The 10,587-nt window shown below is 44.2% G+C and overlaps 1 protein-coding gene across 4 annotated transcripts; it reads left to right on the top strand.

Moving 5' to 3' along the window:
• Window positions 1-10: 10 nt before the first annotated feature.
• LOC119877615 (putative PRAME family member 26) lies at window positions 11-10,070 on the top strand. Of its 4 annotated transcripts, XM_038576009.1 has the most exons (5): window positions 11-70; window positions 7,262-7,545; window positions 8,308-8,450; window positions 9,041-9,127; window positions 9,300-10,070. In XM_038576009.1, the coding sequence occupies exons 2-5, from the start codon at window positions 7,330-7,332 to the stop codon at window positions 9,976-9,978; spliced, it is 1,125 nt and encodes a 374-aa protein (XP_038431937.1). In that variant the 5' UTR covers window positions 11-70; window positions 7,262-7,329; the 3' UTR covers window positions 9,979-10,070. The 4 variants fall into 4 exon arrangements, 2 of the variants coding, with proteins under 2 accessions (XP_038431937.1, XP_038431938.1); XR_005379479.1 differs by lacking the exon at window positions 8,308-8,450; XR_005379480.1 differs by having other exon boundaries at window positions 7,262-8,540.
• The last annotated feature ends 517 nt before the right edge of the window (window positions 10,071-10,587 follow it).

The following is a 10,587-nucleotide window of genomic DNA, read 5'->3' as shown; positions in this document are numbered from 1 at the left end:
CATTAGAAACAATGAATACTCACCATTTGCTTCAACATGAATAGAACTGGAGGGTATTACACTGAGTGAAGTAAGTCATTTGGAGAAGGACAAACGTTATATGGTTTCATTCATTCGGGAAATATAAAAAATAGTGAAAGGGATTATAGGGGAAAGGAGAGAAAATGAGTGGGAAATATCATAGAGGGTGACAGCACATGAGAGACACCTAACTCTGGGAAACAAACAAGGGGTAGTGGAAGGGGTGGGGGGACGGGGGGACTGGGTGATGGGCACAGAGGGGGGCGCTTGACGGGATGAGCACTGGATGTTATACTATATGTTGGCAAATTGAACTCCAATTACAAAATATACAAAACAAATAACTTTGCTTTAGTCTCAAGAACTTTGATGTGTCCCTCGTGCCAAAAGGGAAAGAACACTTTCTTCCCCTGCTTTTCTTTCCAGCATTTCCTTTTGAAAATTTGTGATCCTAATCTTCTTTGTTCTTTTCACACATATGTAATCTTTTAAAAAGCTGAACAAGCCTTTTGCCAGTTTTGCATTCTAGGTGTGTCTTTCTGGAGCCACCTCTGTGAAAGGTGAACACAGAGGAGTGTGGGGTTCTGTCTCCCTAACTCTGTGGAAGTTTTGTCCAAGCACTTGGCTCCAAGTTTTAATTTTTCCTTTGGACTAAGACAGTTGTATGTATGTAATGGATTGTTTCTGCCTAGCTATCTAAAAGGGTGAGATTTCTTTATCATTCCAATTTCTTTAGCTGAATGCCTGTGATATGCATCATGGTCTGGTTTAATGCTTAATAACAAAACTTTCATTCTTGTCTACATTTTGTGAAGGGGTTGTACTGGGTTGACAGGAGATTTTTTTTTAAAGAGTTATTTATTTATGATAGACAGAGAGAGAGAGAGAGGCAGAGACACAGGAGGAGGGAGAAGCAGGCTCCATGCTGGGAGCCTGACGTGGGACTCGATCCCGGGACTCCAGGATCCCGCCCTGGGCCAAAGGCAGGTGCTAAACCGCTGAGCCACCCAGGGATCCCCTGACAGGAGATTTTATTTAATTATTTCTTCCCCCCCAAAAAAAAATTTTATTTCTCCCAACAGTGTACTTTTTTAATTACTTTATTTATTTATTTATTTATTTATTTATTTATTTATTTATTTATTTATGAGAGCCCAAGAGGGTGGTGGGGAGGGGCAGAAGAAGAGGGAAAGAGGGTCTCAAGCAAACTATATGCAGAGCGCAGAGCCTGGAGCCCTCTGCAGGGCTCAATCCCACAACCCCTGGGAGAAACCAAGAGTTGGACGCTCAACTGACTGCACCACCATGCAGCCCCCCAGCAGTGTCCTTTTGCTGTCTTAACAATCTGTGTGTTATGGTTGTTATTATCTAAAACTTATAAGAAAGTTAAAAGTCAATTTAAGTGATTGTCACGTTATGTATACTCTGGTCCAAAACTTTGAAATCTTTTAAAGACATCTTGAGAAACATTTGTTGCTTTTATTTATTTATTTATTTTGTTGTTGTTGTTGTTGTTGTTGTTGTTGTTGCTTTTATTAAGGACCATCTAGTACACTTGTGATTGGGACCTTATAATCATGACGATTACATTTTTCAAATGGTTGTTACTGATACATACTAGCACCACTGATGTCTATATGTCAATCTTATGTGACACAACCTGGCTGAACTCTATTATTCTGTAGGTTTGTCTAGGATTGTCTTGGATTTCCTGTGTAAAGAGTCATATGATCTACATTTATTAGCACTTTTGTTTCTTCTTTTCCTGTTCTCATACAACCTTTTTCCTTGTAAAAGTGTGACAGGATGTCCAGTACAGTGTTGAATAGAAGCGGCGATATGACATCTGAGTTAGTCCAGGCCCCACAGGAACCAGATGCTAAGATAGGAAAATGTGCAAGGATTTTACTAGGGGAGTTGTCTATGAAGGAAAATGAGGAAGGAGCCAAGGAAGGCTTGGAGAGCTACAGATGGACATAGGCGATGAGGCAATTAGGGAGGCAAGGTGAGGTGGAAGTGTGCCAGATCCACCAGGCACTCTCAAGCAGGTTCAGCAAAGTCCTTGGCAAGTCCTCAAACCAAAGTGTCTCCCAGGAGCTAGTCTGTTGCACGCAGTCCTTGGTGCAGAGCAACACATGTGAGGTGTGGCCCTTGCTCCAGGCTGCCAGGGATTCTTGTGGGCAACAGGGTGGGCCCTGGATCAGTGACACTCCCTGAATTGGACGTGCAGGGTGCATCAGGTGTGCAGGATGTGAATGGTGGCTCTTATTTGACTTTAAAGGCAGTGTATATAGAACACCACTACTAAATATCAGGTTCAGGAATTTTCTTCCTATCCCTTACTTGATTTTCCTGTCGCCATTGACACAGTTAAATAATTAATGACATTAACCCTTCTTGCATTCCTGATATCAATCATACATGATCATCTTTTTAAGAGAACGATTTGTCAGTGTTTCATTGTTTAGGACTTTTACATCCAGCTTCAAAAGTGAGGGGATCCCTGGGTGGCTCAGCGGTTTGGCAACTGCCTTTGGCCCAGGGCGTGATCCTGGAGTCCTGGGATTGAGTCCCGTATCGGGCTCCTGGCATGGAGCCTACTTCTGCGCCTCTCTCTCTCTCTCTCTGTCTCTCTGTCTCTCATGAATGAATGAATGAATGAATGAATGAATGAATGAATAAATAAATATCTTTATAAAAAAGTGAGATTGGCCAATAATTGCCAATATTCACTGTTCCTTAAAAAGGGACATATTATATTTCTCAGTTTTCTTGCCAACGCCATAATAGCATCATAGGAGTGGATTTCATAGCTTGGTGAGATTACGAATGAATGTTTCCTGTCTCTGACTTCTATAGATTCTAGTTTTGTACTGTCCAAAAATGTAGCATGTAGCTACATGTAGCTATTAATTGAAATTAATTGAAATTAAATAAAACTAAAAATTGAGTTAGTCCCATGAGCCACATTTCAAGTGGTCTGTTGTCACATGTGTCTCATGGCTTTCACATCAGACAGCACAGGTCTAGAAAATCCTGTCACAGCACAAAGATCTGCTCTGTAGCCTGGGTGGCCTTGGAGGGTAATGGGATGGGGCTACACTTCCCTAGGAAGTGTAGGAAGAAAGCCTAGGAAGCCTAGGAAGAAAGGAGGGTTTAGGCCGTGGAAAGAATATAAGTGACCTGAAATTAACCTGATGCTTCATGAGTGAAGAAAGAAAACCTCCGGTTAAGGACCATCCTGCTAAAAGATAAAAGGGTCAACCAGGAAATTAAGGAAGAATTAAAAAGATTCATGGAAACTAATGAGAATGAAGATACAACCGTTCAAAATCTTTGGGATGCAGCAAAAGCAGTCCTAAGGGGGAAATACATCGCAATACAAGCATCCATTCAAAAACTGGAAAGAACTCAAATACAAAAGCTAACCTTACACATAAAGGAGCTAGAGAAAAACAGCAAATAGATCCTACACCCAAGAGAAGAAGGGAGTTAATAAAGATTCGAGCAGAACTCAACGAAATCGAGACCAGAAGAACTGTGGAACAGATCAACAGAACCAGGAGTTGGTTCTTTGAAAGAATTAATAAGATAGATAAACCATTAGCCAGCCTTATTAAAAAGAAGAGAGAGAAGACTCAAATTAATAAAATCATGAATGAGAAAGGAGAGATCACTACCAACACCAAGGAAATACAAACGATTTTAAAAACATATTATGAACAGCTATACGCCAATAAATTAGGCAATCTAGAAGAAATGGACGCATTCCTGGAAAGCCACAAACTACCAAAACTGGAACAGGAAGAAATAGAAAACCTGAACAGGCCAATAACCAGGGAGGAAATTGAAGCAGTCATCAAAAACCTCCCAAGACACAAGAGTCCAGGGCCAGATGGCTTCCCAGGGGAATTTTATCAAACGTTTAAAGAAGAAACCATACCTATTCTCCTAAAGCTGTTTGGAAAGATAGAAAGAGATGGAGTACTTCCAAATTCGTTCTATGAAGCCAGCATCACCTTAATTCCAAAACCAGACAAAGACCCCACCAAAAAGGAGAATTACAGACCAATATCCCTGATGAACATGGATGCAAAAATTCTCAACAAGATACTGGCCAATAGGATCCAACAGTACATTAAAAAAATTATTCACCATGACCAAGTAGGATTTATCCCTGGGACACAAGGCTGGTTCAACACCCGTAAAACAATCAATGTGATTCATCATATCAGCAAGAGAAAAACCAAGAACCATATGATCCTCTCATTGGATGCAGAGAAAGCATTTGACAAAATACAGCATCCATTCCTGATCAAAACTCTTCAGAGTGTAGGGATAGAGGGAACATTCCTCGACATCTTAAAAGCCATCTATGAAAAGCCCACCGCAAATATCATTCTCAATGGGGAAACACTGGGAGCCTTTCCCCTAAGATCAGGAACAAGACAGGGATGTCCACTCTCACCACTGCTGTTCAACATAGTACTGGAAGTCCTAGCCTCAGCAATCAGACAACAAAAAGACATTAAAGGCATTCAAATTGGCAAAGAAGAAGTCAAACTCTCCCTCTTCGCCGATGACATGATACTCTACATAGAAAACCCAAAAGTCTCCACCCCAAGATTGCTAGAACTCATACAGCAATTCGGTAGCGTGGCAGGATACACAATCAATGCCCAGAAATCAGTGGTATTTCTAGACACTAACAATGAGACTGAAGAAAGAGAAATTAAGGAGTCAATCCCATTTACAATTGCACCCAAAAGCATAAGATACCTAGGAATAAACCTAACCAAAGATGTAAAGGATCTATACCCTCAAAACTATAGAACACTTCTGAAAGAAATTGAGGAAGACACAAAGAGATGGAAAAATATTCCATGCTCATGGATTGGCAGAATTAATATTGTGAAAATGTCAATGTTACCCAGGGCAATATACACGTTTAATGCAATCCCTATCAAAATACCATGGACTTTCTTCAGAGAGTTAGAACAAATTATTTTAAGATTTGTGTGGAATCAGAAAAGACCCCGAATAGCCAGGGGAATTTTAAAAAAGAAAACCATATCTGGGGGCATCACAATGCCAGATTTCAGGTTGTACTACAAAGCTGTGGTCATCAAGACAGTGTGGTACTGGCACAAAAACAGACACATAGATCAGTGGAACAGAATAGAGAATCCAGAAGTGGACCCTGAACTTTATGGGCAACTAATATTCGATAAAGGAGGAAAGACTATCCACTGGAAGAAAGACAGTCTCTTCAATAAATGGTGCTGGGAAAATTGGACATCCACATGCAGAAGAATGAAACTAGACCACTCTCTTTCACCATACACAAAGATAAACTCAAAATGGATGAGAGATCTAAATGTGAGACATGATTCCATCAAAATCCTAGAGAAGAACACAGGCAACACCCTTTTTGAACTCGGCCATAGTAACTTCTTGCAAGATACATCCACGAAGGCAAAAGAAACAAAAGCAAAAATGAACTATTGGGACTTCATCAAGATCAGAAGCTTTTGCACAGCAAAGGATACAGTCAACAAAACTCAAAGACAACCTACAGAATGGGAGAAGATATTTGCAAATGACATATCAGATAAAGGGCTAGTTTCCAAGATCTATAAAGAACTTATTAAACTCAACACCAAAGAAACAAACAATCCAATCATGAAATGGGCAAAAGACATGAACAGAAATCTCACAGAGGAAGACATAGACATGGCCAACATGCACATGAGAAAATGCTCTGCATCACTTGCCATCAGGGAAATACAAATCAAAACCACAATGAGATACCACCTCACACCAGTGAGAATGGGGAAAATTAACAAGGCAGGAAACAACAAATGTTGGAGAGGATGTGGAGAAAAGGGAACCCTCATACACTGTTGGTGGGAATGTGAACTGGTGCAGCCACTCTGGAAAACTGTGTGGAGGTTCCTCAAAGAGCTAAAAATAGACCTGCCCTACGACCCAGCAATTGCACTGCTGGGGATTTACCCCAAAGATACAGATGCAGTGAAACGCCGGGACACCTGCACCCCGATGTTTATAGCAGCAATGGCCACGATAGCCAAACTGTGGAAGGAGCCTCGGTGTCCAACGAAAGATGAATGGATAAAGAAGATGTGGTTTATGTATACAATGGAATATTACTCAGCTATTAGAAATGACAAATACCCACCATTTGCTTCAACGTGGATGGAACTGGAGGGTATTATGCTGAGTGAAGTAAGCCAGTCGGAGAAGGACAAACATTATATGTTCTCATTCATTTGGGGAATATAAATAATAGTGAAAAGGAATATAAGGGAAGGGGGAAGAAATGTGTGGGAAATATCAGATAGGGAGACAGAACGTAAAGACTGCTAACTCTGGGAAACGAACTAGGGGTGTTGGAAGGGGAGGTGGGCGGGGGGTGGGAGTGAATGGGTGACGGGCACTGGGGGTTATTCTGTATGTTAGTAAATTGAACACCAATAAAAAATAAATAAATAAATAAAAAAAGAAAGAAAACCTCCATCCTCCGTCACCCTAAGCTCAATCAGTGGGATTGTGGTGAGCTTACAATGTGCAGACTTGCTCTTGTAATGCACTTAAAATATGCCTCAGTTGCCTATTATATGTTGGTCCCTCAGACTACAGCAATGATAAGAGCAGACACCTCTTTTATTTCATGGAGCTTACAGTTTAACAGAGATAGACAACAAGCAATGATACTGTGTGTGTGTGTGTGTGTGTGTGTGTGTGTGTGTTTGAACGAGTGGGTGGTAGGGTAGAAGTGGTAGTACAAGAGCTATGAAGCAGAGTAGGATAGAGTCATCATTAAGGGACGGGAGTGTTATCCTATGTGAGTGTTCAGTGTTCAGGGAAGACTTCTCAAACAAGGGGAAATATAAGCAGAGACTGAAAGAGAATAAAGTGAGGGAGCCAGCCAAGTGGATTTCTAGGAGAAATCTTCCAGGCAGAGAGAAGAGTAAATGTAAAGGCCCTGAGATAGTTCTGGGCCCTGTGCCACCAGTGCCTGGGGTGGGGGGTTGGGGGAGACAGTCACAGAGTCAGGTTTGCAAGACCCAAACTCTGGATGTGGAGTCATGAATGGAGGGTGGAGCGAGGCCTCCAGTTCCTTGGCTAACATCTGTCCTGCGATGGACATGAAGGACTTGGAGCCTCCGTGCTGACTTGGGGGGATGCTGAGGCAACAAGTCTCCTGACTCTTCACCAGGTCCATGGAGATGAGCAATCCTGCACCACCCAAGATCCTGGAACTTGCAGCCCACAGCCTCCTGAGCAATGAGGCTTCACCCATACCTGCCTTGGAAGAGTTCACAGTCAAGTACTTCCCACCACTGCTCATGGCTGCTTTTGCCAAAAGGTGGCGGCTCTGAAGGCACTGGTGCAGGTCTGGTCCTTCCCCTTTCTCCACCTGGGCTCCCTGATTGTACAGTGGCCCAACCAAGACAGCCTGCAAGCTGCGCTTGCCTGCCCTGCCCAGAGGACTTGTCCCAGGTAAGGGGGTTGCTGGACTGAAGTATGGGTGCTGAAAGAGCTCTGAGTTGGAGGTAGAGCTGGGAAGGAAGGGAGGGAGTACTGGAATCTGCTAGGGCTGTGAGTGAGGATCTCTGCGTGAAGTGGTTGATGGTGTAGCTGAAGAGCATTAAGGGGTGTGCTTTTTACCTTCTAGGGATTGTGGTAGAGGTTGTGTGAGGAATAGGGACTGGAAAGTAGGAAGGGAAAAACCCATTAGAGAGGAGAGGACTAGGGGGGCACCTAGGAAGGGCTGATGCTGAGACTGGGGACTTAGACTCCACAGTGGCCCAGGGCTGCTGCTGCTGCTGCTGCTGCTGCTGCTGCTCTGCTTACCCTGGGCCCTGATGGGCTCCCCAGATGTCAGCATCTCCTCACACCGCTCTCATCTCCACAGGAGGTCAGAACTGAGGGTGCTGGATTTGACCTTGGACTCCGAACAGGTCCAAGGTAAAGGCGCCTCTGAGGCCCTGGCCAGGTTCCCTTTTTGGTTACCATTCACAGTGATGCCCCCGGCCAGGGCCAAGCCCAAGCCAGCAGAGTCTGCAAGAACTAGTGGAATTACACATGGATCTTTTCCTATGAAGGCCCCTCAAGTTAGATACATTCCTCTCTGGCCTCCTGAATAAAGTGGAAGGGAGCTGTGGGTCCCTGCCTCTCTGCAGTAGAAAGTTGCATATTAAAGAAATGCCTTTTAATAGCCTTATAGGGATCCTGAAAATCCTGAACCTAGATTTCATTCAGGAGCTGGAGGTGTTTGACTGGTTCTGGGCACTGTCTGAGCAGAGCCTGTTTGCCACCCAGCTGGGCAGGATCTGCAACCAGCAAGGCCTCAAGCTGGCCTGCTACCACTGGGCCTTCTCCTCTGAGCCTGAGCAGCCCTCCAGGTACTTCCTGTCATAGCTCAGCAAGCTGGGTCACCTTCAGAAGCTCTACTCTTACTCCTACCTGTCAGGCAACCTGCATCAAGTGCTCAGGTGAAGGGGTGGGCAGGGTCCTCTAAAAAGTACCCAGGATGCCCCCTCAAGTCAAGTCAGGGCAGAGGGTAAGACAGGAAGTGGTGGCTCTCCTTACTTGCTCATGGCATCGCAGGCAGTCTGGGAACTTGGGCTTCCCCTGTAGCCAGTGGCTGGGATCTCCTTAGGAAGAGAAATTTAATGGGGAAAGATGCATGCAGCGATTTCCTCAACAATACTTTTGGGCTCTGCTGAGTGCCTGGCATTGTGCTGGGCCCTGAGGAAAGAACTAGAGACAACACAGATCAGTCCTGGTATTTGTGCTGCCCTGGAGAGGAGTGTGCACGGCTCCCAGGATGATTATGGGAGGGAAACATCTGCTCTGTGCTGCCTCCCAGAAATTTCTGGGTGGAGGCCTTCTGCACACCCCAGCCAAGCTAAGCTCCCCCAAACCCAAACCTGTATAAAAAACAAGTTTATGCTATGGATTCTTTATGGTCATATAATCTCTTTCCAAACAGCTCCTGTCAGCAGTCCTACCAGGTACTAATGTGGTCTCCATTTCACCAGAGAAACTGTGTCGGGGGTGTTGGAAGAGAACCTAGGAGGTAGGTCTGTTGAGACTGGGCCAATCCTTGGTACACCAAAGGACATACTCCTAAATCTATTGGTAAATGGCAGCCCAGGTGAGGTGCTTGCCGCAGGACTGGCCCCGACAGGGACAGGCAGGTGTTTGCCGGCCCGGCCCTCCCCTGACAGAGCCGCACCCTTTCTCCTCAGTCACCTGCAGGAGCCACTGCACTCCCTGGAGATCCGCTCCTGTACGTGGGCATCACCTACTTGTCTCAGAACTTTTCACACCGCCTCCCTGAAGAAGCTGGATCTGAGTGGTGACAACCTGTCGTACATGGTCCCTGGGCCCTTGGAGACTCTGCTGGAGGAGGTCTCGGGGACACCGCAGCACCTGTACCTGAAGCACTGCCAGCTGAAGGACGCCGACCAGGCTGCAGAAGCTGTTGGAGACCATGCAGTGGAGCTGCCCCTGTGGCTACTGCAGCTCCAGAGGGGCGGTTCGGGGGTGGAGGGGTCTGGAAGCTCGCCTGGGGCCCCAGGCTTCCTGGGGGGTTCTGTGCTCTCCTTCCTTTTTTTTATTTTTATTTTTCATTTTTTATTTTGTGTGTGTGTGTGTGTGTGTGTGTGTTTGTGTGTGTGTGTTTTTTGTGTGTGTGTGGTTTTCTTTTTTTGTGCTCTCCTTCCTCAGCTGCAAGCCTCAGCCCGGTTCCGACACCCATTTGTTCCCGTCTCCTGGGCATGTGACAGAGATTCCAGGAGCCCAGCCCTCGGGGAGCTCTTCTTTTCCTCAGCATGCCCCTCTGGACACTCATTGGTTTTTTTCTTCTGGTCTTTGCTTCTGGGTAGAAGGAAATTGGGGGGATCCCTGGGTGGCTCAGAGGTTTAGCGCCTGCCTTCAGTCCAGGGCGTGATCCTGGAGACCCGGGATCGAGTCCCATGTCGGGCTCCCTGCATGGAGCCTGTTTCTCCCTCTGCCTGTGTTTCTGCCTCTCTCTGTCTGTGTCTCTCATGAATAAATAAACAAAATCTTAAAAAAAAAAGTTTTCTTATCTGTAAACATGGGCTATTATTTATTCGTTTTTTAAACTTATTTTTTAAAGTTTTATAAGTATCCCCATATAGGTTTTCAAAAACTTTTATAGATTTTCACTAGATATCTTATAATTTTTTGGTGTGGTATATAGTTTTTATTATTAAATTTTCTGCTTATTACTGGTATATAGAAATGTGATTGGCTTTCATGTATTGATCGTATAAGTCACCTTGTAAACCTCTCCTGTAATTTCTGTTAATTTTTCAATTGATTTTTCTCAGTATTCTAAGTAGAAGATCATATTATTGGCAAATAATTATGCTTCATTTCTTCCGTTCCAAACCTTATGCTTTTAATCTCTTATTTCTTCTCCTACTAAATTTTACCAAATGCTTTTTCTACCTCTATTGAGATGATAGTATTTTTTTCTTTCATTTATTTTTGACCAAACCTAATTTCATT

This window comes from Canis lupus, chromosome 26 (assembly GCF_011100685.1).
Source record: "Canis lupus familiaris isolate Mischka breed German Shepherd chromosome 26, alternate assembly UU_Cfam_GSD_1.0, whole genome shotgun sequence".
NCBI classification, from domain to species: Eukaryota; Metazoa; Chordata; class Mammalia; order Carnivora; family Canidae; genus Canis; species Canis lupus.
This window is presented reverse-complemented; position numbering and strand designations above follow the sequence as displayed.